General features: G+C 38.4%; 2 protein-coding genes across 4 annotated transcripts in view; one reads left to right on the top strand and one right to left on the bottom strand.

Annotated features, from left to right (window-relative positions):
* Positions 1–364: 364 nt before the first annotated feature.
* LOC108696434 (coiled-coil domain-containing protein 153) lies at positions 365–10,896 on the bottom strand. The gene is made up of 7 exons (XM_041569238.1): positions 10,743–10,896; positions 7,996–8,061; positions 7,822–7,884; positions 6,420–6,539; positions 5,818–5,910; positions 5,471–5,601; positions 365–966 (listed from the first exon to the last, which is right to left on the bottom strand). The coding sequence occupies exons 2-7, from the start codon at positions 8,057–8,059 to the stop codon at positions 838–840; spliced, it is 600 nt and encodes a 199-aa protein (XP_041425172.1). The 5' UTR covers positions 8,060–8,061; positions 10,743–10,896; the 3' UTR covers positions 365–837.
* A 4,145-nt stretch (positions 10,897–15,041) lies between these two features.
* Positions 15,042–27,758, top strand: part of cbl.L (Cbl proto-oncogene, E3 ubiquitin protein ligase L homeolog) — a 43,082-nt gene continuing 30,365 nt past the window's right edge. The window contains exon 1 of one of the 3 annotated variants that reach the window (XM_018225785.2): positions 15,042–15,340. In XM_018225785.2, the coding sequence (XP_018081274.1) occupies positions 15,200–15,340 (141 nt within the window). In that variant the 5' untranslated portion in view covers positions 15,042–15,199. Of the gene's footprint in view, positions 15,341–16,258; positions 16,556–27,758 lie in introns of those variants that run through there. The other 2 variants (XM_018225786.2, XM_018225784.2) reach the window with 2 other exon arrangements.

The following is a 27,758-nucleotide window of genomic DNA, read 5'->3' as shown; positions in this document are numbered from 1 at the left end:
GTGAGTGTGTGGCACTCTGCCCTTTATAAGGGTCAGTGGGTTTTGGTTTTAGTTGGACCTATTCAAGTGTTCTAGGGAGGATACCCAGGAGTACACCACTGCTTTATAAAGGAATTTTGCTGCTGGTAACAAGCGCTTTGCTTGCAAAATACCAAATACCAAATCCTTCACAAAACATTCCACTGAATAATGAACCAAATTAAAAATCAAATTTGTATTTTAAAATGACTGAAACAGATTGAATGTGAGCCCAACAGGTATACCCAAGTATAAATTCGCCACATAAGGAATCTATGAAAGAAAACAATAAAGCACAAATGAACTATTCCCTTAGTATTAAAAAATGAAGATATTGAAGATGCAGTCTTTTTTAAAGATTTTGTTTTTAGTTTTCTGCTGTGTTTGGTACATGCAGTCATTTGACAAAGGTACACTATAAAATACATCATCAATAATCCATCATAAGCTTTGGAATGACCTACTTTATTTCTACAACAGAAGAAACTTCTTCAGTCCATTATGAAGATGTTTTTTTATTGTCAGGCTGGTAAATTCTTGGACTTGAAGAGTCCTCCCAATTCTAAATCAGCTGTGGAGGACCCACTCATACTTTGACAAAGGTACCTGATCGACTACATTTTTAGGTCAGAGCAGACCACTCTAATAAACCCCACTCATATTTCCATTCAGCTGACAAAGTCTACTTTGGCCTACCACCTTGCTCCATAGATAACTACCCCACACCAGTGTATTCTGAACCACTTGACCTCACCGTTCTGTAACTGCACGTCCTCATATGGTGGTAATTCCATAATATCTATTGTTTTATCTAAATCATTAGAAGTCGAGAGGGTTTAATCCATAGTCCTGTAACATCTGTTTGTGTTGTTGATGGATAGACAAGGCCTGATCCTTCCACTGCAGTTCTGCCCCACTGAGCTTTGAAAGTAGATGATCCAGGCAGGACTAGGACAGAAAGAAGAAAATTGATCTAGCAACATACCTTCAGCATTCTTAGGCTTATTAATACATAGTGATGCTGGTACCAATGTGTCCAGCACTGCACACATACAAAGAGTGATTAAAGGACATGCAAATCCTAAATTTCCCCACCCAAGCCACATAATTTGTACTACATATACCACCTCCATTTGACAGCGCCATCACATTTACCTAAAATAAATAGCAGCTTTCACCCGGCGGCCATTTTCCCTCTGACACATCATCAGTAACATTGAGACACGTATGCTGTAAAGTTCATGCAGTGCAGAATGCAGGTTTACACAGGCACAGCATACTTTGATAAAAAATTCTACATGGATTGAGCACTGTAATGGTTAAGATGAGCTCAGCAGAGTTGGTTAGGAGAAAAAAATAGGATCAGACAGCTAAAGTTTCTATGGGAAACAGTAATGCTATATCTACATTGACTGGTAGACTGGAGGATGTGTTTAGTAATCTGAGCTGAGAAGAATTGAGCATGCTCATAAATCAAGAGTCAATGCAAATTCCTGAGGGAGGGGGCCGAGTTGGTTAGAGGAGGAGAAGGATTTCTAAGTGATTAAGGGGATGCTGCAGCCATATTGTTAACCTATTAACAACCAGAGTGGGAGTTATCTAAAGATTTCAAAGAGGCTGTTCACTGATTACATTTTTGTGGCGGGGGTTTACATGTCCTTTAATGTGATTTTTTTGGCCCCATGTTTTAGTAGAAGAAAATATATATTTTCAAAAACAAAGGCACTCGATTTAGTCACAACAAAAGCCCTCAAACCCATATCAAGGTAAAACCCTCAAGGTAACTATAATATTATTTAATCAAAATAAATGTATTTGAAAAGAGGGTGCAACCAGACATGGAGGTATACTGATCTATGCAAAATATTGTCACAATAAGAGGTATCGCATACCTCTATATAAATATAAATATATATATTTATTAGACACTGGTGTCTAATAAAAGGGCAGCCAAGTTTGGGAGTTTTACTTTGAAAGCAGCAAGTAAGTTGCAGGTAAAACGTATTCGTCCCTTTTATAAAATGTATAATTAAACCATAGAATTCTTAATGAATCAGATGAAAATTGAGCATAGGACTGGCCAGATATGGGATGACTTTGACGTAGTTGGCCAGCTTAAATATATTGCAATATATGGACAAACAATCCCTGTTTTGTTTAAAGGGTAAGGCATTTTTCAGTAGCAGTATGCACAAAATGTCTCTGTCTTAAATATATTGATAATGGGTTGAGTGCAGAGGAATCTTGTATTTGTCTATATATATATATATATATATATATATATATATATATATATATATATATATATATATATATATATATATATATATATATATATATATATATATATATATATATATATACTGTATATATTAAGTGGGTCCTGTCACCCTAAGAAATAATTCAACATTTTCTATTTGGTTTGTCAAGCAAAATAAACTTTACGGTATATACAATATATATGTTTACTTCAGTTCTGGAACTCACCACAGCAGATGCTATTTTGTGGGCACTTTTCTTAAGACAAGCATCATCCAAAAATCTAGTGTATGCACCGGAATGGGGGACCTAATGCCTATTCCCATGCAAAGGCTACACAATTATAGATGTGAGGGAAAAAAAGGAGTGCAGTGACATCTAGGAAGTGTATACTGGAAAGTAAAAGTAATTGCCTGCCTGAGGCATAGAGGTGGGGATAGGCAATATATGATTGAAAGCTGACATGTTTAATACCTTTATAACAGGCATATAAAAAATAATTTGGCTTTTGTGTTGAATTTGAAAACAACTTTTATTATACAACTTTGTATGTCTGGGTGAAACATTTACTGATAAAATGTATGTTATTGTGCATATTTAAGCATTCCTAATAGCATAGAAAGGATGTATAATAAATTCCCAAAAATACATATAAAAGATAGATGCAATGAAAGTCGCAGAAGGAATATCAAAGGCAGGAGGAATACGTAACTTTTACACAATGAGATGCAAAAAATGGGAAAAGGTTTAAAGTGGACCTGTCACCCAGACACACAAATCTGTATAATAAAAGTCCTTTTCAAATTAAACATGAAATCCAATTTCTATTTTTTATTAAAGCATTCATTGCTGTTTTAAGCTCATTTAAAAATCTTAGCTGTCAATCAAATATTGTCTGCCCCTCCTCTATGCCCTGGGCATAGAGGCGGGGCAGGCAATTACTTTCACTTTCCATTCAGTACTTCCTAGATGTCACTGCTCTCCCCACATTCCCCCGTTCTCTTAACCATTTAATTGTGTAGCCAGGACATGGGGATGAATATCAGGTCCCCTATTCTGGTGCACAAACAAGATTCTGAGATGAAGCAAAACTTGTCTTAATAACAGTGTCCACAAAATGGCTGCTGCCTACTTGCTATCATTTTGAATTCCCAGACTAAAGTAAACAAGATTCAAATAATTTATATAGTGTAATTAAAGTTCATTTCGCTTGACTAATGTGATAAAATAGGATTTTGAACAATTTTTTTTGGGTGACGGGTCCCCTTTAAGGAGAGAAACTTACAAAAATTCCAACCCGCCACCCAAAAATAGAAAATGTGGGGATCAACATGGAGAAAAGTCCACTGAAACCAGCATTAAAAGGCAGAACAGTATGAATAAACTCAGGATGAAAAATGTACAAGAAATAGGAAACACACACACAGATAAGAACTTAGATAAAGGGAAAGTTCTCAAGTCAAAGACCCCAGACAGATATGACAAAGATATTAAAAAATCAAGATGTCTCAATAGAATCTATAATCAGATTACACCCACAAGTGATTCTAATGGCAGTGCACACATGAACTGAGGTTATCAGTAAATCATATCCTTTTATTTAACAGTAATAGCAAGTAGTGGCTACTCAATTAAAACATTTCCATTAATGATAATTGATCCTCGTGACCACGTGAAACACGGAGAGGTAGAGGAATAGGAAATAGGTGAAACACGAAGCAGAAAATTATATCTTTTGTGCAATAATCCTCATTTTTTAAAGAGGTGATTCACCTTTAAGTTAACTCTTAATTTCATAAAATGGCTAATTCTGAGCAACTTTTCAGTTGGTCTTTATTTTTTTTATAGATTTATATTTTATCTGCATAATAATCTTTCACCTTTCCTTAATTGACCTATTTTAATTCACTAGATATGACCAAGCATTGGTTTACTGAGTACTTCAGCTGTTTAGTTTGCAAACTACACAGGGGGGCAACCGGAGTCACATTATTACTTCTTTCCCATCAACTCTGATAGTTAACATGCTGTGTTAAATGAGCAAGGTTTTACCTTCACCTTATTACAGAGTACTAATAAGGGTTGCCACCTTTTCTGGAAAAAAATACTGGCCTTCCTATATTTTCATCTTTTTTCCCTATTAATAACATTTGGATCAACGATAATTTTTACCGGGCAGGCCGGTAAAATGCCAGCCAGGTGGAAACCCTAGTACTAATGCATGTATCAGATGTTAATATCTGAAAATTATTTCTAGGCACATATAGAGTGACATTAGACATACAACCATTTAAAAGCACAAGTGCAGTTGGCCAGTTGACTTTTCCAGATACAGAGAGAGTCAACGTCAGGGGGAAGAAAATATCCTATGTGAAATCACCCATCACTATGTGATGACACTGTGTAATAACTGACAGATATAATAGGTATAAAACTGAGGTATGTCCAACCTGCAGCCTTTCAGCTATTACAGCATGGGTTGTTGGGGTAATTGGGAATACTGGAAATTGTACAGTACCTTGTGCACCCCCTTATAAGCTGCCAAGGTAAGAAAACTGTAGCTAGATATTAGGCTGTCATTGTAGGCAATGTTTAGTACATATTCTGAAGCCATTCAAATGGTGCCAGTGACCACCTTATTAAGAATGGCATAAAATACATGTAAACAAAGATACTGCTTATCACTGTAAATCTTGTTTGAGATTCCTAAACCTAGGAACACATAAATATACTTAGCAAGTTATATTAATCAGTGCTAAAGACTCTAAAGTGAAATCCCAGGAGGGTAATTGAATGATACAGGAAAAATCCAATAGAAAAACAGAAAACAGAGAGTGAAATGAAAAGAGAGGATGGGAAAGAAGTGTTTCTGATGCTGAGATTGGCATGGGTATCCTGCTTTACCACCCCAAACAACTATTCCTCTAATGAGAACCAATATTCACATTTCACCCTCTCTATCTACCTAAATTGTTCAACCTCTGCATGATGGATTTTGAACTGGCAACTTTACAATACAGTGTTTTTTTCTGAAGTGAAAGGATGATTTGATTTTTCTAATGGGGACTACTCAGAATCTAGTTGCAGTGAAAGCACTTGTAGGAGGAGATTTCTGAAAAGGGGGTGTTTAGGTTTCCTGGAGGACCTGATAGCCAAGTCACATGAAGTGTCAATCCTACTGTAGCTCACTTACATGCAACAAATTCTCATATTCTGACTCCATGTTTTCCACCTCTCCACGCAGGTGTGTAATTTCAGCATCTTTCTTGGATTTTGTGTGCTCCAATTCTTCTCGAACCTCCTCTAGTTCTTGCTGAGTGTCACCTAAGTGTGTTACAGACACAATTGCATTGTAAAGTATGTAAATTGAGAACAGAGGCATTAACTGTTGCAGGTGCAGTTGTAAAGCATATACAGAGCGGTTGTGGCTAACATTTCATGTGCCTTAACAAAACCCCAGATCCCATACATTGTGGATAGATTCCTTTCATGCCTATGTATGTCTACATTTTGTTGTACACTGTAGCACTCCACTCTCACCAAGTTGTAACCTAAGTTCTTCCACCTCCTGTTTCAGGGCCTGGATAGATGCTGAGCTCTGCTGTTCCAAAGCCTGCTGCTGACGAGTCATCTCTAAGGGTGATAGAAAAAAAATGGAAGCAATAAATATAAATACATTTAAAGCCCTCTATACAGAGCACCACTCTGAACTACAAATACTTTTAGGCATTTCCATTTTAATATTAATTTTAACTGAAATTAAAACTGAAAAACAAGTGAGCAGTAAATGCTTTACAAAGCAATACACAATACCAATGTAAGGGCTATTACAAATGAGCAAATTTAGCTGCGCTCTTCATTTATTATACAGTTGTTGTTTTTTCATTTTCCTTCTATATTTGTCGTAAACAATATCCCCATTGAGACCTGCTTCGGCAGTCTGGAAGCAAAGTGGGGTGATCCACAAAAGATCAGTAAATGCTGTCTGCTGATTGGTTGATGTGGTGTATTGCTCCTCTGCAAACCTAGTGCCTTTTATTACATACCGCCATAAATACTTGGTTTATTAGTCCCAAAATGGCTTTTTTAAAGCCAAATTCTTGTTGGTTTCTGCTTCTATCCCAGAGGAATATTTTTCTTACCACTGTAAATAGCATGTTTCTCATCTTTCTCCTCATGCAGGTCTCCCTGCAGGTCCTGCAATTTTGCACGCAGCTCCTCTTTGTGTTCCTGAGTTCGCCGTGTTACTTGCCTGCGTAGAGCTGCCAGAAAGGAGAATCATATGACCAAAAATGCTCAGCAGAAAGAAAAGAGCAATTGCTGGGACAGAATGATTGGTAAATTACTGAAACAAGGTCTCACAGCACTCAAGTCAACACAACACCCAAGCCTCTCAGCCTGACTGTTGTGACCTAACATGTATGTGTGCCCTTGGTTACTCTGTGTGCACGTAAATTGTATGATCCCAGGGGGTAGCCCTTAGTTCTTTTCTATTTAGGATTACCCAATGGCACATACTGCTAAATAGTATATTATTATGCAAATAGTTTATTTTAATGACCAGGGTTTTACATAAGCTGTTTCATGCAATATATTTTATAGAGACCTACACTGTTTGGGGTATAGTTTCCCATTTAACTTCTGGTTCTCTTTGTTTCATTTGGGTTAGAGGAACACTATACCAAAAGAAAATGTATGTACCATTGGTCTGTGTGTGTGCACAGTGCCTCATATAAACCAGAGGGTGGAGATTAGTGCTTAATATATATATATATATATATATTTCCTAACAAGGCTTTATTTATATAACTCTTTACATGTAAACAGTTTTATGTTATTTATTTTTTAGAGACCTGCAATAGGGTATCGCTGCTTCAGTTTTGGGCTCCTTCAGCCCTGGAAATGTAACAAAATTGCCTTTCCGTGAATATTGCTTTGTAGGCATGGCACTGAACTACTAAAATTGTCTATTATTTGTGTCAATATCCCTTAAAAATAATGTATGTAATTTTATTCAGAATGTTTCTCTGAGCACTTTTGCAACTACATTCAACCTTACTTCATCAGGTAACACAGGGAGATTAAAAAACCCTGATATTAAACATTGTATTTGCCTATACCACCAGCACAAAAATTAGAATAACTTTCTATTGCTTGGTAAATAAACTTGCTTTCTTTGTATTGTTTCATGTTGGGGGCCTTGTTAATAGCCTGATCTGATCTGACTGTTTTTTACTTCTATACACATACACATAAATATAAAACAAAATACCTCACTGTAATGCTAAACTCTTAGGGTCTCATAGGGTGAAAACAAAACTCACTATAGTTCACCACTGAGTCATTTCACTTGCACAGGATTTTAGGGGAGAGTTTGTTGAATTGTAAACTCTCATTTTCACCCCTTGATTAACAAGTCTTAAAAAGATTCTATACACACGATGTTTGAAAATTCTCCCTGGCAAACACTATTTTCACCTCTTATATAAAATATAACCCTTAAAAGTCACTCCCGAGGCCAGAATCTTTCTCCTTTTTTGTTACCCAAGTGATCCTGTAAAACTTCAACTTCCAACAATGCCTTGCGAAACTGTTCCTCCACTGAGCCTGAGGAGAAAAGAAAATCTGTCAGGATAATGGCGAAAATCCAAGCAGAAGATTTAACAACTGCACTACATAGACTTGAAATCTATAAAGAAAGAGTCTCATTTATCTTACTTGTTCCATTCTTTGTTTTCTTCCCCTTTTTCTTTTGAGCTTTTCCCTTTTGCTTTGGAGGCATATCTATAAGAGAGAGATATAAAAGTCTGAGCCACAGGATGGAAAGATGCAAATGCACAAGAAGGAATACATGTTGGAGAGACAAAAAGGGTTACTGTATCCTTAATGCTACCAGGAGACATATTTAGTGTTCCTGGAAAGGTTCATGTGGAATTTCAAGCCTACAAAGTTAAACATACTGATGTGACTAAGATAGAGAATACAATTGCCAGTGATCAAATATGGTCTATGTAAAAATAGTCAAATAAACAAAAATTAGTAACATACTTTACCCAAACATATGTACTTGTCACACTAAGGGCCCTCATTATATAGTGAATAAAGTACCCCCTCTTGTAAAATATAAGGATATTATAAGTTACCGAGGAGTTTCATGATCATATAAAAACACGAGGCCGAAGGCCGAGTGTTTTTATACAGGTCATGGAACTCCGAGGTAACTTCTAATATCCTCATATTTTGCAACTGGGGGTACTTTATTCATTATAATACACAAATTTTAGTGAGTCATGTGACAGAAATGACATCAGAACTCACCGTTTATAACTGATGACATCAGAACTCACCGTTTATAAGGATATCATTTACAAGATATTCATGGCTTTTGTGTATTATATGTGAATTCTACACTGCATATTGGCCATTAGATGAGAAAAAAAAAGTGTTCACTCAGTTATCCTTTGCACAGGAGCTTTAGGTCGAAAGCAGCTAACTATGAATGAAAACTTACACTAAAGGTTGAATGGCATAAAGATGCAAAACATAAATTAAAAGTACAGAATAAATGTAGGTATAAGTTACATAGTTAACTGAATTAAGTTGGATCATTAAGGTCATGGTACCAGATTTAATTGAAGATGATGACAGATGTGTTAAGCTGGCCATAGATGTTGAGATTTTTCAAAGATCCGATCCTCATCGTGAGACCACGATTTTTTCTCAGAACGATCGTACGATCGTATGAATTGACCATCAACTAAAAAGACCAATTTGCCAGGAAAACAAAGGGGAGCTGCCTGCTTGGCCCTGCAAACATAGATAGATTGCACTGGGGCCGACAAAGATTTTTTGACCTGGCCGATCAATTTCCTGACAGATGACGGCCGAAAAATCGTAAGATGTGCAATCGTTCGAATCCCACTAACTGCACGATAATTCCGAAGGATTGGTCGGACTCCTCTAAAATCGGTCGTTCAGCAAGAAGAATCGTCGCGTCTATGGGGAGCTTAACTTGTTCCATTTTATAGTTAAATCATGAGAACTGCCCAGTAAATTATTAACTCAGAATCAGTCCCAGACTAGCAATCTGTGGGTTCTGGCAAATGCTGTGAGTGGCTGCTGTAAGATGCCATATACAGTCACAGAGAGGGTAGAGGTCAGCTTTGCTATTGCTTACAAAAAGAAAATACTAATGGTAATTCTGCTTGTAAATTTACAGGAGGTTTTTTTTTTTGCCTCAGTAGCACTAAAATGTGAGGATATTAGTTGTTACCTCAGAGTTCTATGATCTGTATAAAAGCTTTAGCAGGGGAAAGCCTGGGGCTGCTTCCCCCCCCCCTCTTGCTCTGTGCTTAAAACTTTAGAGTCAGAATGGGTCAAGGGGGGCGCATCACTAAAAAGTTAAAACTCTAAAAGCCTCAGCCCTGGTCTTTAGCCTTGTACTTTCATGTGATCATTTAACTTGTGACCATCATATCTCTATACATTTAATATACAGGGGGTACATTATATATATATATATATATATATATATATATATATATATATATATATATATATATATATATATATATATATATATATATATATATATAGTTATTATAAGTTACCAAGAAGTTCCATGACCATATAAAAGCACGACGCCGAAGGAAGATATACAGGTCATTGAGTCATGTGGCAGAAATGACATCACTAAGCACCCAGTGAAGGAACTTATAACCTATTTTAAACAGCATAGATCAGCAAGTGTCTCTTACCTGCAATGAATCCTGTGCAGCAGAACAACAAAACAATATTCACTGTGAAAAGCTTACCCAGCAGGAGGACACTTTAAGGTCCTGCCCACAAACCTGCCCAACTGACTGAGAGAGAATTGTATATATCAGGTTGCTAGGTTTCTGTAATGGTAACTAAAGATGTCTAACAACAAGCTACCAGTAAAACCTTCCATGCAAGCAAACTTTTTACTAGAACTGAACCATCATGTTAATAAAAACACAGTGAAGATTCAGATGTTTAAAAAAAAGCAGAAGATTCTTATTCTAGGTTACAGAAATGGGTTTTGCAACACAATTTTCTTTATTAACATAAAGGTAACAGACAGGTGAAGGCATAATCATGTAATGAGAAAGAGAACAAAAACACAGGTTCTCACAGTATTTGTGCTGAACGGTACATCAATAATTATAATATCTGCATGTCGCAAACCTGCGTGCTACTTCTGTCATGTCCTGACTTGAGTGAACTGTCTCTGCCTTCTTGCATAACTGCTTAGAATCTAGCCCAGCCTGCAGTATATATACATATTTACACCCAAAAACTGTTGATGTTTGTATAACAATGAAAAAAAATGTATCGCTTTGATTCCTTAAACTCTCAACTTTTCATTACATTAGTTATTTGTAAAACCACGGAATATTTGAATTTTCTTTCATTATGCAAAATGTTTTTGGGTGGAGATTTACCTCAATTTTGCAGTATCTTCTTCTGCAATCAGCCGTTTTTGGACTTTCTACATTCTGGTCTTTAGGAATTGCTGTAGGTCTCTGTGCTCTGTTTCAGACAACATAAGTCTTGTATTGGCGTGGGCAGGGCCGCCATTAGAAATCACGGGCAACAAACAATTTTTGGGGCCCACCCCAGATCCCGCCACTCCACCCAAAGACCACACAGACATCAGCGCTATAAAAGTCACCCCCCCCACACAAGTTATAAAAAGCTATTGATGGTCAGGGCCCCCATATAAGTTAAAAAAACAACAATGGTGCCAGGGTCTCCCTTACCTTACAAGTTAAAAAAAATTGGGGCCCCAAAGTTTTTTTTTTTTTTTAAAAAAAAACATTGGTAGCAGGGCCCCCCTTACAAGTAAAAAAAAAATTGGGGCCCCAAATTTAAAAAAAAAAAAAACATTGGTGGCAGGGGCCTATAGAATATTAAAATAATACATTTGTGTTCAGTGGGATTGAACTCATGACTTCAGCACTTCAACTTCGCCTCCTTTCGTGACTTCAGGACTTCAATTTCGGCTGTTTTCGTGACTTCGGGTCTTTTCGCTGCTTCGGCTGTTTTCGTGGCTACGGGTCCTTCGGCTGTTCCGCATTTTGGCTGTTCGGGATGGCCGCACACACGATTTCGGCGCTCTCAAGGGGGCCCGGCTCTTTTCAAAACTGCAGCACTGCCGGGCCCCCCTTCATGCCTGGGCCCGGGACACTTGTCCCCCCCTGATGGCGGCCCTGGGCGTGGGGCAGGTCTCTTCCCACCTGCCCGCTGCCCATTCAGGTGCACAAGTTAAGGAATGCCAGAGGGCACAGGCTGCAACTATGGTAGGTGGTAAGGACAGGCCTGCTTAGTCTGGTCACAAGTGCTTGGGGCGTGCTCTTGCACCCCTTAGTGCTTAGAACTTGCATCCAGGGGATCAGTAAATTACCCCTATTATTACGAGGGCTGCTATTGCCAAGGGGGTTGCCCAAACTTATGCATACCTCCAAAAAGAGGCAGGGCCAAAGAACGGACGGGTTTCTGCAGAATGAGACTGTGTTATGGGTAGAGAATGGGTATAACATGGAGTTTGGATAAAGAGAGAGGGACAAAGAGAACATACGTAATTAGGAATGATATCTTTCTATACAAAGAGGCTTATTATCCTGATAATTGTTACGTGGAGCTAGACATGTTCTTTGTTTCCCAGGTGCCTCAGCCATGTGACTTGCGCTCTGATTAACTTGAGTCACTCATTACTGCTGTGCTACAAGTTGGAATGATATCACCCCCTCCCTTTACCACCCAGAAGCCTATCAACAGAACAAGACCCTACATAATGGCAAATAGATGAATAGCATTTGATAACAAAATACCCAAGTGTGGCTCACACAAGTCATGACTCCTTTTCCAGTTACATCGAGTTCAGTGCTGGGCCAAGTTGGCTGGGCGCCTGCTATGTTGCCCCACCTTATGCGCGTGCACGAACAAGTGCGTACTGCCATGTTTAGGGTATGTTTTGGTTAAATGGATGTGCTATTTAGGGCCAAAGTGGTATTGGCCAAAAATGTTCAGAGCGCTGTACATAGACGTCTTTATGGCTCTTACACATGGGTATTTTTGCCCTTCGCTCTGTTTTAATCTGCTCAGCCGCAGGAGTAAATGCATTTGATTCTTCCTTATGGGTGCAAACTCATGACAACGAGTGTAAGCGCCGAAAGCAGGTGAAACACAACATGCTGCGTTTCACCTATGTTCAGCACATACATGCAGCGTCATGAGTACGAGCCCATAAGGAATAATCGGATGCTTTTACTCCTGCGCTCCCCTGTGTCTGAACAGATTAAAATGGACCGCAGGGCAAAAGTACTCATGTGTAAGAGCCATTAGACAGAATTTCATATATGATGGAGGCAGAGCCAGGCATGTAGCCTTAGTAATGCTTCCAATATATCAATTTTCTATAGTGATCTCCCTAGTGTATTTGGTATTATTATGTTCTAATATACAGAGCCATGAATATCCTGTAAATTATATTCTTATAAACGTAGTGCTTAGTGATGTCATTGGTTATAATCGGCTCTTAGTGATGTCATTTCTGTCACCTGACTCACTGAAATTTCGGCCTCGTGTTTTTATATGGTCATGGAGTTTCTCGGTAACTTATAATATACTTATATTTTAAAGAAGGGGTACTTTATTCACTATATTGTCCAGTTTTTGCAGTGATCTTGCTGCCATGTCTGGAAGTAGTCAGTGTGCATATAATGCAATTCTGCAGTGATCCTACTGGCATGTATGATTAATTATGGCTAAACAGTGTAGCAAAGGACAGTGTATTTGGGGCTTTGTTTTTGTTGGTCCACTAGCTGAATGGATGGATTACTTTTTAAGTTTAAATAGATAGTACATGCTGTATATACTATTGATGTGCAGGCCAGCCCGATACCCGCAGGACATGTGGGTTTACCAGCGGGACCCGAGGGTTTACCTAAAGGTCAGGCGAGTTTGGACCGAACTCACTGCTCCTCTTGTGGGTCACAGGCGGGGAGAGCAGGCAGCGCTCAACCTGAATCTATCCGCAAGAGGAGCAGTGAGGTCGGCCTGAACCTTAGACTGCAGGCTTTCAAATTCCCGTTTTATAGGCTTGCTCCTGCCCCAGCCTTTTTGGGATGTCATCGGCGGGGTGGGATTATAAATGGAGTTTTCTTGACCTGCACAACACTAGTATATAACCAGTTAGATGAGCAGTATTGTTGAAATTGGACAAACCACCAGACCAAATCCAGACAAAGTCAGCTTTACTGTAGTTTCCTGACCAGATCTAATTGTTTACTAATAAAATTGCAACTTTTTTTGTGTGGTGTTGATGAGATGGGAACAGGGAATGAAGACTTCACAAAACCAAAGTCATTGCACAACAAAGTTGCTACCAACATTATTGTATCAGAGTATGGGAATCACACGCTGTAAGCAGAATAACTGCATATAAAATTTATTGTGCATCCACACAACATGTTTCGGCACCAAGTCCCTTTTTCAAGAACCACAATATGTATATATATATATATCATACCTCCCAACTGTCCCTTTTTCAGAGGGACAGTCCCTCTTTTGACAGCTCAACCCGCAGTCCCTCATTTGCAAATAAGATACTTTGTAACAATTTTGAGACACAAAAACACAGTTTAGATAAAGAGAAATATTTTCAAACTTTCATAACCTGCCACATTTTGTAAAACAAACATGGTAATTAGGGGGTGTGGCCACAGAAAGGGGTGTGGTCAAAAAATTGGTGCGCTACGTGTGGAAAAAAAATTTTTGTCCCTCTTTTTACTTCCAAAATGTTGGGAGGTATATATATATATATATATATATATATATATATATATATTTGCGAGAAAGAGCGACACTCACAGGTTGTTTTCAGTGTAGATAAGTTGTGCTTTATTCCACTCAACGTTTCGATCCCTCACAGGGATCTTCGTCAGGAGATTACAGGTTTGTAATCTCCTGACGAAGATCCCTGTGAGGGATCGAAACGTTGAGTGGAATAAAGCACAACTTATCTACACTGAAAACAACCTGTGAGTGTCGCTCTTTCTCGCAAATATTTACCTACTTTGGCTGGCACCCAGGACTTTACTGTGTTAACGGAGTGCACCTTTGGATTTCGTATATATATATATATATATATATATATATATATATATTCGGTGCTCACAGGGACCTTTATCAAGATAATCATGGATATATAACTTTTTCTGAATAGCACCTGAGTCCTTGTTCCAGTAGGTGCGTGCCACAGCCTTTCTACATATATATATAGTGAATAAAGTACCCCCTCTTGTAAAATATAGGGATATTATAAGTTACCGAGGAGTTTCATGACCATATAAAAACACGAGGCCGAAGGCCGAGTGTTTTTATACAGGTCATGGAACTCCGAGGTAACTTCTAATATCCTCATATTTTACAACTGGGGGTACTTTATTTATTATAATACACAAATTTCAATCATGTGACAGAAATGACATCAGAACTCACCGTTTATAACTGATGACATCAGAACTCACCGTTTATAAGGATATAATTTACAGGATATTCATGGCTTTTGTGTATTATATAGATATAATGTATAAGATATTCATGGCTTTTGAGTATTATAAAGGAATATTCAGTGTTTCTGTACGTGTAAATTGCATTACTCTGAAGCAAGAGGATTGGGCGTGTCTAAGTGGATTCATTCTAATCGTTACTACTCAGTTTTGTGCGCGTTCTCGCCTGAGCAAAAGGCGGAAGTGACGGCGGCGCGGTGCTCGGCCCCGGGAGAATCATCTCCCCCTCCCAGCCCGGCGCACACAGGGAGGGCTGTGTTCTGGGGGCCCCGTGTTAACCGGCCCCAGGAATTTCACCCTGTGCTGCTCCACACTCACCGGTCGCCATGGCGACTAACATGCGGAAGGGTGGCGGATTGATCGGGCTGGTGAAAGATGCCTTCCAGCCGCACCACAACAATCCGACTGCGCAGCCGGGGGCCGTGGACCGGAAGACGGTGGAGAAATGCTGGAAACTCATGGATAAGGTGAGGAATTGACTCTTTATTTTATTACTACTGCGACAGGCTTCCCTCAACTTGCACCCTCTCAGTGATGTCATCTGTGCCCCAATGTTGCCTTTCGCTTTGCTCCTGAGGATTTGGCTCATTACTTGCCTAAGTGACGTCACGGAAGGGGCTTCTGTGTGGAGTGTGTAATATACAGTAGAGGGTCCCACATAAGAGCTGTGTGTAATGTCTGCGCCTACTGGCAGTATCTCGTTGATCTAATAAAATAAGTGTTATCTTGACAAATCCCAGTGTCCTTCAGCTTTTTACATGGATAATTAACTTTTTGTGAATAGCTCATGGGTCCTTGTTCTAGTGTGTGCCACAGCCTTTCTACATATAGATCTAGATATAATGTATAAGAAGATATGCATGGGTTTTGTGTATTATAAAGGAATATTCAGTGTATCTGTACGTGTAAATGGCATTTCTCTGAAGCAAGAGGATGTGTCCATTTTCTGGAGAATTTAGGCTTCCACTTCCTCAGCGTGTGACTAAGTGGGAAAGAACAGGACATCCCTTACAGTAAATGATTTCCCAATTCGGCCCACACGAGTGACTCACTGCAGCGCTATTTCATTGAGAAAGCCGCAATAGCAGCTCCATTATTCACGGTAACTGGATCTCCCACCGGGTGAGACGGCGCTCGGTCATAACTGGAGATCTGAGTGTACAACTTGGACATGAATATAACACATTGGAACGAAGCAACGGATGTGACGCTCTGGCTACATTCACACCCCACGCCTGTCTGCAGCGCTATATATGACCGTAGCCAACAAACAGGCCTCGCTTCTTGCTAAGTGCGCTTGCGCCATTTACTGTACTACGTTTGGGCGTGTCTAAATGGATTCATTCTAATCGTTACTATTTAGTTTTGTGCGCGTTCTCGCCTGAGCAAAAGGCGGAAGTGACGGCGGCGCGGTGCTCGGCCCCGGCAGAATCATCTCCCCCTCCCAGCCCGGCGCACACATTGAGGGCTGTGTTCTGGGGGCCCCGTGTTAACCGGCCCCAGGAATTTCACCCTGTGCTGCTCCACACTCATCGGTCGCCATGGCGACTAACATGCGGAAGGGTGGCGGATTGATCGGGCTGGTGAAAGATGCCTTCCAGCCGCACCACAACAATCCGACTGCGCAGCCGGGGGCCGTGGACCGGAAGACGGTGGAGAAATGCTGGAAACTCATGGATAAGGTGAGGAATTGACTCTTTATTTTATTACTACTGCAACAGGATTCCCTCAACTTGCACCCTCTCAGTGATGTCATGTGTGCCCCAATGTTGCCTCTCGCTTTGCTCCTGAGGATTTGGCTTATTACTTGCCTTAGTGACGTCACGGAACGGGTTTCTGTGTGGAGTGTGTAATATACAGTAGAGGGTCCCACATAAGAGCTGTGTGTAATGTCTGCGCCTACTGGCAGTATCTCATGTGAATATTACTACTCCGGTCCCCATCATAACATGACCTGATAGCTGGCAGCACTTCGCATTTCTGCTATTTTCTTCCCTTCTATACGTCCTTCTTTCAGCTTTCATCTGAGCCTGTGTGTCCCACATCCTTTTATCAGCTTTGCATCTCCTATGTCCTCAAACGTCCTTTCTGCTTGTTCCAATCTCCCTTCCCTTAGTAATCACATGTTCTCCATTTCCTCATGTCACAATCCCTGAACAGATATCAACCTTTGCTTTAGTGCATCTCCCTTCATTATTATCTATCGGGTACCATTAACTGAGGGGGATGCTTTCACAGTCGCACTCCTTGCTGAACAGCTTTACCTCATTTTTCTATACATTGCTTTCATTCCTCCCTAAACATAAAACACCCCTCTATTTATTACACAGTTGCAGAGCTGTGTCTATTACATTAAAACCACACCCACAATAAGCGGACCAGACCACTTCTGAACTGTGTGGGGACCCTGTGGGGTGTATACATTTTATGCATCCCATACACTATATAGTGAAGGGGACAGCAACCCCAAAACATTCTTTGCATAATGAAATAAAATGTATTTTTAAGCACTTTTCTAATACACATACATTAAACACAAGTTCATTGGTTTTAAAGTTGCAGGTATGAAACCTGTTATCCAGAATACTCGGGACCTGGGGTTTTCCGTATAGCAGATCTTTCCGTTATCGGATCTTCATACCTCAAGTCAACTAGAAAATCATGTAAACATTAAATAAACCCAATAGGCTGGTTTTGCTTCCAATAAGGATTAATTATATCTAAGTTTGGATCAAGTACAAGCTACTGTTTTATTATTACAAAGAAAAAGGTTTAAAAAAAGTAGGATTATTTTGATAAAATAGTCAATGGGAGACGGCCTTTCTGTAATTCAGAGTTTTCTGAATAACGAGGTTCCGGATAACTGATCCTTTACCTGTATTTGTAAATGTTACTGCTGTTGAAAGCATTATCTGTCAGTTTAATGGAAGAAGCAGACGTTGATGGAGAACTGACTTCTTCTGATAAAATGTATACACCCCACAGGGTCCCCACACAGTTCAGAAGTGGTCTGGTCTGCTGTTTAAACAATATGACCCAGAGTACATGGAGGGATAAGCTAAAAGTGATTTCTGTTGCAATTACACATACAAAATAATTAAACACATTTTAATGGTTTTAAATTTACTTTTTTAAAGGTGCTTTGAATTTACATTGTATTATTGCAATGCTGAAAACAATTCATTATACAATTCATTTTAAATTTTAGATTTTTACTTATTTGACTGGTTAATGGAGCGTATAGAGGATGTCCTACTAAAGTTGTCCAGGTGTACACTTTAATTTGCACAGAAACAGCACAGGTTCCTGTTCCACTCAGAACTATCTTTCTAAATGGAGAACTATTCTGTTTTAATATGTAGAAATAATAGTTGAGAAGTAGGCACACAGTCTAAGGTTTTCTGGTGGGCCCCTGACATCCCAGTCTGACACTGACGCTTCTCGAAGATATTATTCTATGTCTTAAAGGTGCGAGTGAGGTATTTTCCATTCTGCTATATTCCTCTGTTTCTGAAGCACCTGTGGTTCGTATTTACTATCAAATAAATAGAAGCAGGAAGCTACATTTCGACTATAGAACTAATAGAAATTGCATTTGAGGGTTACCTTCATGTCCCTTATGTCTGTGCTCTTGCTCATCCCATGCAATCTAAGCATATGGTGTGTCTGTACATTTGCATATAATTTTTGAGTTATTGGCCCATAGCAAGGAAAGAGACTGCTTTTCAAATTGACAGTATTACAGTTTGCAGCCGGGGGTATTGTCTTGTGTGACAGAGCTATACTCTAAAATGCATGCTAATTGATTTTGTTTTACTACAGATTTGATGGTGGCATGTGTTAATAAATGAGCTGAAATATGAGATTGGATGTGATGTTGTTTTGGTCAGTTTAATTGCTGGGACACATTTTCAGGTTAAAGGGATCCTGTCATCAGAAAACATGTTTTTTTAAGAACGCATCAGTTAATAGTGTTACTCCAGCAGACTTCTGCACTGAAATCCATTTCTCAAAAGAGCAAACAGATTTTTTTTTTATATTCAATTTTGAAATCTGACATGGGGCTAGACATTTTGTCAATTTCCCAGTTGCCCCCAGTCATGTGACTTGTGCCTGCACTTTAGGAGAGATGCTTTCTGGCAGGCTGCTGTTTTTCCTTCTCAATGTAACTGAATGTGTCTTTTCCTTCTCAATGTAACTGAGTTGTCTTTTGCAACTCAAGCTGAATCGAGTTTTTTTTATTAAATAAGAAACCATTAGAGTTAGGAGTTAATTCGATTTATAAAAAAACTCTTAACATTCAACCTTTGATAAATAACCCCCATAATGTCATACTTGTGTTTTTCACATTGGTATGTTTTATTGACTTCCTTATGTTTATTTTTAGCTTACATCTATTTTTCTCTGACTAAAGAGTATACACGCGCTGCATATGTTAATAAGTAGGTTGTTTTTTGTAATTTCTGAACTACAGAACTATTATAGGGGGTTAATTGGATCCTCTGAAGTAGTCTGCTTTATTGTGTATTGGCATTTTTAGGCAAATCTTCAATTCTTGCACAGGGATATTTGGGTTGGTAGTTTGTCAGTTGTAGTGCCATCTGTTACTTACGTTTTTCATTTGGCAGCAATAGGACAAGGTCTCGCTTTATGAGTTATATTGCAGATAGATCAATTTTTGATATTTGAAAAAAAAATGAAATAATTCATGCTCTTAAATGATAGTCCTATTTGACTGACAAAACTGTCCACCATTATGTATGCACAAGGTATATATAAATAAAAGTTAAAGTACTTTTCATCTATGGATTTTATTAAACATATCATGCATTGAAAATGGCTTAGAAGTGGTGCCAAATTGCCCCTCTTGCTGGTTATTCCAGTTTAAAGTGATTGTGCTACCCCTTGTCAAGTTAATGTTTCTTGGCAGTTTACGTCATCAGAAATTTCATATCCAAATTTTTTTCAGAAGCTTACCATAGAAAATGATGGGGGAGGGAGGTGGGGTAAGGTTTTTGAGTGAGCTAGGGCTGCCCATGAGTTAATAAAATTATAGGTGCCAAAACACTTGGCATTTCCCTTATGTTAAGGCAGTAAACACTTTGGAAGTACCTTTAAAGTCAATACTGCACCAAAACCAAAATAAGTATGTAATTTTAAATAAGTAGTTCAACTTTGAACCAACTATCAATATTCTGAAACGATTTGCAACTGGTCTTCATTAGTTTTTTCTTTTCTTAAATTTGTGTGGCAGCTTTCCAGTTTGGAATTTTAGAAGCTGTGTCCAATTTACCCTAGCAACCAGGCAGTGGTTTAATGAGAAGCGGGCCTGAGTAGAAAGATAAGTACTCTCCACGGGAGATTTTGCAGGATGGTGTCGAATCGACAAAACGGACTGTACAAGTTGGATGTAGGTGCATGAGTTAAAATATAATGGGACTCGTGCAAGAATCTGATGGGTAAACTACATGAAACATAAGATAAAAACTGATGGTGAAGGAAAGACTTTGTTTTTCTTCATTGAAATACATTGATGTAAATGCATGAACATAAGACTCCTTCTGACACATGCTTGGGCACACAAAAAGCTCAGATACAGAAAAAAGTGTGGCACAGGACTTAAAAAAGTCTTTGTTTATTAATGATTAATGCATAAAAATCAACGTTTTGGCCCCACCTTGGTGAAGGCCCACTAGTGGCCTATGACTACGTGTGTTTAAAGCGTTAGGAGGAGAAATGTTGGGGAATTAAAGTTACTTTTTATTTAATCCACCGCTGACCTCTGGTTTGTGAAAGTGCATGCAGCAGTTTTGAAGTGATTGTCCACTAGTTGGGCTGAAATATTGGTACTTATGCACTAATTATTAATAAATTTAAGCCCTTTTTGGGTGTAGCCCAAGATGGTTTTAGTGTCAGCTGGCAGTGTCAGCTGGCCCCTATACTTCTTTTCTAAATATAACTGAATGCTTTCTGAATATTCCCGGAGGCAAAGCATACATATGGCTCTTTACTATGATGTCTTTTGATGGATTTATATACTTGAGATTTAAATTGTTAACCACAAACTAAAATTTGCAACCCTTAAAGTTCCCAGGGGGTAGACCTTTACTGTTGATTCAGCATATTTGGTTTCTTTGGTAAAGTGTAAATTATTAAAGGAACAGTAACACCAAAATATTAAAGTGTTTTAATGGAATGACAATATAATGTATTTCTGACCTGCAATGTTAAAACTGACATGTTTGCTTCAGAAAGACTACTTTAGTTTATATAAACTAGCTGCTGTGTAGCCATGGGGGAAGCCATTCGAGCACAGGGTACACCGTAGATAACAGATACTATCTGAAGAATCCCATTGTATACTATAGAGCAGTGATCCCCAACTAGTAGCTCGTTAGCAACATGTTGCTCACCTACTCCTTGGATGTTGCTCCCAGTGGTCTTAAAGTAGGTGCTTAATTTTGAATTCCAGGCTTGGAGGCATGTTTTTGTTGCATAAAAATATAGATGTACTGCTAAACAGAGTCTCCTGTAGGCTGCTAGTCCACATAAAGAACTCTCTTTATTTTTGAATGTGACTTAAGGGGGAAAAAAGGTTGGGTCTCCTGCTATAGAGCGTATATGTAAACTGCAGTTTAACCAGTGCCTTTTCTCCTTTTTCAGCTTTAAATGGCTGCCCTCATGGCTACACAGCCTGTTTATATAAACTATAGTAGAGTATCTGACACAAACTGTTACTGTTCATTTAAGGCACTCACTGTAACCCTTAAAGGAGCAGTTCACCTTTAAATACAATTTTGTTTAAAGTAGACACTGATGTTCTGAGACAAGGCAGTGGTTTGAATGACATGCTAAGTAATAATGCAAGTAATAAAAATTACAATGACAATAAATGGAAGTTTTTGAAGCTGGAGGCAGTGACTCTCAATCAATAGTTGAAAAGATCAGTAGAAGATGAATAAAAAACAATATAAAGAAAATGAAGACCCATTAAAAAAATAGGCCATTCTATGAAGTACTAAAAGTTAAAGTAAAGGGGAACTACTCCTTTTATGTGCCTGTACTGTGGGGTTAACCATTTACAGCTGATTCAGATTTTCCTGACTGAATTGACAGCTACCTATCCCATATATAAAAACAAGAAGATTGCCTTCCTGATCAGTATTTGATTAGGACTACTTAAGTTGCTTAATTCCTTTGTTGATTGTCCAAGGACTTTGGCTGTAGGCCAAGTACTTTTATATAGTACATGGATTTTAAGATGTCATTTACTTTACTATCTAATTTACTTTAACGGAAGGGGTACATTATTTCTAATAATACAGAAAATTCAGTTATGGTGGCAATTAAAATTCATGACATCTAGTCATAAGTCAAATCAACTAGATTTGCTTTGTTTTTTTCTTGAAGACGTTTCACCAGTCATACGACTGGCTTTCTCAATTTAGAATTGAATTCAGTCGGATGACTAGTGAAATAAAAAACACAGCACCTCCATTTGACTGATTTAACTTATTACTACAGATATACCATGACCTGGATGAATGATTAATCTTCAAAAACATATACGGTAATTCATGACATCAATAAGGACAGTTTATAGGAATATACTTATCCATGGCTTACCCCTGTAAGTGTGCCTGCATATAACACAATGTTTTTAGGAGTATATATGTATCTCACTAGCCTGTTTTCAATTGCTACCAAGTAAATAACATGAATTATTGATACATCATGCATTTTCTACATTGAATGCATTTAGATCAGCATCAGGCAGCAGATCAACATTTACTTTTAGTTGGTTCAGTAAAATGAGGGGTAATTGTGCTAGTGTTAATTTCCATATGCCTTCAGGGAAAAGCTTTCTTTGCATTTCTCACTTCCTAGTCAGAAGACTCTTTATGCTGCAGGCTCATCAACAAATCAGTAGTGCTCAGAAATATTCTGTGCTGTGCAGCATTACTTGCATTCTTGCATTGTTATATACAAACACTTCACAACTTGCAGACTTGCATTGTTATATACACTTCAAAGCTTTTTTTTTCAGACTTAATAATCGCATTGTTAATGTGGGCAGACGTAAACTTTATAAGTTTATTATGCTATTTCTGTTATTAGTTATCAAATATGAAAAACGAAATCAAAATGTTAAAGCACGGTTTGTCTGTGTTAAGTGTTTTTTTTTTTTTTTTCTAATGAGGATTGTGTTGCAGGGGCATAACTAGTTGCAGTGTACACACCTACCATAAATATTAGGGGGAGATTTATTTAAAGGTCGAGTTATTTTTTTCCACTAAAAATTTGAGTTTTCGTAGGTCAAAACTCAAATTTTCAGGTTTAAAAAACTCAAAAAATGTAATTGTTTAAATAATACTTGAATTTTTTAAAATGTATTATACCCCAGACCTGAAAATACCTTGAATCTGAAAATACACCATCTAAAACCTGTTGAGGTAACGTAAGTGTAGTACACTTGAACCATTTGAAGATGTTAATAGCCATCATGATGTTTGTTTTTTTTTGGTGGGTTTTGCTGGAAAACTCGATCAATTCAATTTTTTTTCAAATTCAAGTATTGGAGTTTTTCACCCCGCACTGATTTGAGGTTTTACTTAAATTAGAAACCATTCGACTTGTGAATTCTTTTGAATTCATTCAAAGCCCTAAAATTCAACCTTTGATAAATAACCCCCTTAATGTACTAATACTGGGATGTTCCCTCTAAAATGTTTAGCTCACCTTAATGTAACTTTTCGTATGAATTAGAATGCCCTATTATTAGCAACTTTTCAGTTGGTGTTCATTATTTATATTTGCCTTATTCTTTAAATTTTTAGCTTTTGGCTGTGAGATCATTGCAAAAAAAAAAACCAGTTACTCCTCAAGGCTACAATTTTATTGTTATTGTCAGTTTTTATTATTTGACTGGACACTTGGGAGAATTGGACCCTAGCAACAAAATAGCTACTGAAACTGGAGAACTGACAAAAAAGCAGGGAATTAACTTGCCAAGTTTAGGGTTAGTTATGAGTTTTTAGCCAAACAGAGAATTTTGGTTATTTAGTGTCTAGCAGATAAATATGAGAGACTTTTTTTTTCATGTACGCGGTAAGTTAAAAATATAAAGGCTGAATTCCCTGACCACAGCTGTGGGTTGCACTTATTTTCTTCTACAGAGGTATTGCAGCACATGTGATTAAAAAGTTTTATTCTACTTTTCACCTTGTCACGGATGATCAGAGCCTTGTGAAACCGTCACTTCAGTACAAGCTGAGAATGAGATGTGCAGCTTCTCCACAGCAAGAGGAAACCTCAAACCGTCTGCAGTGGAAACCGTGACACAAGCTGAGATGTTGAGACCCTGATGAGGGAGTGTAGAACCGTTAAGAGTGTACTGTTAACATTTCTCCACCCCCCCCCCCCCATAATCCAAAAATGAAGAACTGTGGCCAACTGGTTGGACAGTGGGCTAAACAGTATATGCAAGAAGCTAGTAGTCATCACCATTGCTTGATTGCATGCAGGTCCCCCAAAGGTCACTTTCAACAGATAAGCAGTATATGCCTAGATTCAAGGTCACAAACTGCCCCCATACACGGGCAAATAAAAGCTGTTGGCAGTTTATTGGCCCGTGTATGGAGCCATCCAACGGATCTCGATTGGGCAGGTTAAAAAATCCCGTCGGATCGGGCCGCATCTGTTCGTTTATTCAGTCTCATGATCCGACCGCCCGTTTCGGATGCATTATGATCCGACCACCCGTTTCGGATGCATTATGATCCGATCTTTGAAGCCTAGGGCCCATGATTGGATCAGCCCGATGTCAATTCAATATCGGGGAAAGATACGCGACATTGCCAAATGAGCGGATCTCTGTCTATGGCCAACACAGTACCAGCTGAGCAAATTACAATATGATAACTAGAGATCTGGAATACATTTTAAACATTTCATGACTGGAGTAGAGGAGCTTGTTGAAAATGAAAAGGAGACCTGGTTCCGCTCTGTCCATAAAACGGTTATGTCCATAAATTATGTTACCTACCCATAACTAATGCATGATGTGCATTTCAGACACTCTACCCAAGGTAAATGCTATTTTACAAGCAACAGTTTTCTCTTATGTGGCTAAAACAACAATAAAACTGTTGAGCTTTGTTAACATATTATGATTATCACCATTATAAGTGTCCTCATGTAGGCATTTTGTACAATAACTCATTCAACAGTATGTTGTGCAATAAGCAGTTTCCCATTCTACTGAATGGGAAGCAGCTGCTGACATTTACAGACCTAAAGATGCTAGTCTGTTGGCAAAAGAGAGAGAGAGATCAACGGGTCTGGCCTAATTTAGCAACAGCAGAAACAATCCCTATGTTCATTCAGATCCTGAAAAAAGATACTATAAAACAATGTCAGCAGAAATAGATCTCCTATAGTATGCACAATTCAAAAGGAAAAGCTGGAAGGGTATAGTGTCTATTTAACTATTTAAAGGAACAGTAATGTCAAAAAATATAAGTGTAATGAAAATATAATGCCGTGTTGCCCTGCACTGGTAAAACTGCTTTGTTTGCTTTAGAAACACTACTATTGTTTATATAAATAAGCTGCTGTGTAGCAATGGGGCAGCCATTCAAAGGAGAAAAAGCTCAAGTTACACAGCAGATAGCAGATAAGCTCTGTCTGTCTAATGGTGTTATCTGTTATCCACTATTTAACCTGTGCCATATAGCCGTTTTTCAATTTCCGCCTTTGCTACACAGCAGCTTGTTTATATGAACTATAGTAGTGTTTCTGAAGCAAACAGATCAGTTTTACCAGGGCAGGGCAACACTATATGATATTTTCATTACTTTAAAACACTTACATTTTTTGGTGTTACTGTTCCTTTAACTACGAAGGCTAGGCCCACATGGGTAAGTGGATAGTCTAAGCAAGGACAGTCAGGAATATATATCTTATGTTGTCTTCCCTTTCAGAACATTGTAAAGATTTTAGAAGTCACCTATGAATAGTAAAACATTTGAAATCTATATTTATAGCCATTGTAGCAAAACTAATCCATGCTTTTTCCATTATATTCTGCCTTTTTTTTTAGTAGATTGTATGTGCAGCATATAAGATAGGGTTGCCACCTGTCTGGATTTCACCCTGATAGCCTGGTATTTGAAAGGGCTGTCAGGGTGAAACCTTCCTATCTGGATTTCCAAATTAGGAAATCCAGACAGGACATTGAAAATAATCACATGGAGATCAGCCAATTGTTGATCTCCACGTTATTAGTCTCCGCCCCCAACATCATCTGCCCCAACCCCATAAACGGTGGCGACCCTAGTATTAGCCCTTTGTCTATTCATATCAGCAGTTCTTATTCTCTGTTCCTCAAAGAAAACTATAGAAAGGTGATCTATTGCATGGACAAAGATTTATGTTCTTCGCTTCTATTCCCAAACTTGCACCCCAGTGCTGCAAATATGTGGTGTTGACTATTTCCATTGGAATATAAGATATATCTATATATATATATATATATATATATATATATATATATATATATATATATATATATATATCTATATATATATATATCTATATATATATCTATACTGTATATACATACATACATACATACATGGGACCTGTTATTCAGAATGCTCTGGACCTGGAGTTTTCCTGATAATGGATCTTTCCGTATTTTGGATGTTCATACCTTAAGTCTACTAGAAGTCATGTAAACATTAAATAATAAACCCCTTAAACGGGGGCCTCAACTTTCCCAATCTTAAACAATACAATCTGGCAGCCATAATGAGACATTTGAAGGATTGGATCCATAATTCAGAAATATACACAAACACCTCCCAAGAACAACAGTTTGTCTCTCAGACGAACCTATTATATCTCCTACACATGCATAGAGCGGAGCTTACAACTGACATTACAGACAACCCGCTGTTATACTCCACTTGGCAAACGTGGAAAGAGTTGAGGAAACAGAATAACCTGAAAAGCAGCCACTCCTTATACCTACCTCTTTTATCCAACCCAGAATTCCAGAGTGGGCGGGCTTTGACAATCTATCGGGATTGGGGCGAAGAAGGGTTGACAACAATTTGCCAATTAACAATGAGGGACACTCGTAAGCCATTAACGTTTGTACAACTACAAACCACTTCATACAACATAATGTGTTTGCTGTTCTACAAGCTCAAACATATACCAGCAGGACTATACGGCTTTTAACAGATGAGGATTGGGACAATGCATTGGACAGGTTCCTTCTACGCACTAACTCCACGAGGGGTACCATATCACTGAACTATAAGTTCCTACACAACTCTATAGACTATGACAGTATACCTAAAGGACCTAGAGAATGGACAGTAGACATACCAGAATTGACCACAGAAGAGGTATTTAAACTGTATATGTACTCATGGCGCACCCTGCCATCTAGCATTTATAGGTAAATGTTTTTAAACCATCTGCACCGAACTTATCTGACCCCGGAAATCCTTCATATCATGCAGAGAAGGGATAGTAGTAGCTGCCCTAAATGTGAACAAACTGGAGCTAATCTCATACATTGTTTGTGGTCCTGTCCATACATTCGACGGTTTTGGACTCAGGTACGGGACTATGCAACTAGGCATCTAGTGAATTTTGTCCCATTATCAGCAGCCTGGGCAATCTGGGGTAAAATTCCGACTACTCATAGTAGAATCACGCAGGGTGCTAGGAGGCTTTTATTGATAGTATCAGCGGTAGCAAGAAAGACGATATTACAAGTGTGGATAACGACTACCCCCCCCACCATTAAACTATTCTTGGAAAAGTTAGTCAGAGTTTTTCACATGGACTGGACAGAAGCATCTTTAAATA

This window comes from Xenopus laevis, chromosome 7L (genome assembly GCF_017654675.1).
Source record: "Xenopus laevis strain J_2021 chromosome 7L, Xenopus_laevis_v10.1, whole genome shotgun sequence".
In the NCBI taxonomy this organism is placed as follows: domain Eukaryota; kingdom Metazoa; phylum Chordata; class Amphibia; order Anura; family Pipidae; genus Xenopus; species Xenopus laevis.
The sequence above is the reverse complement of the archived record's forward strand: the minus strand, read 5'-3'. Positions and strand labels throughout refer to the sequence as shown.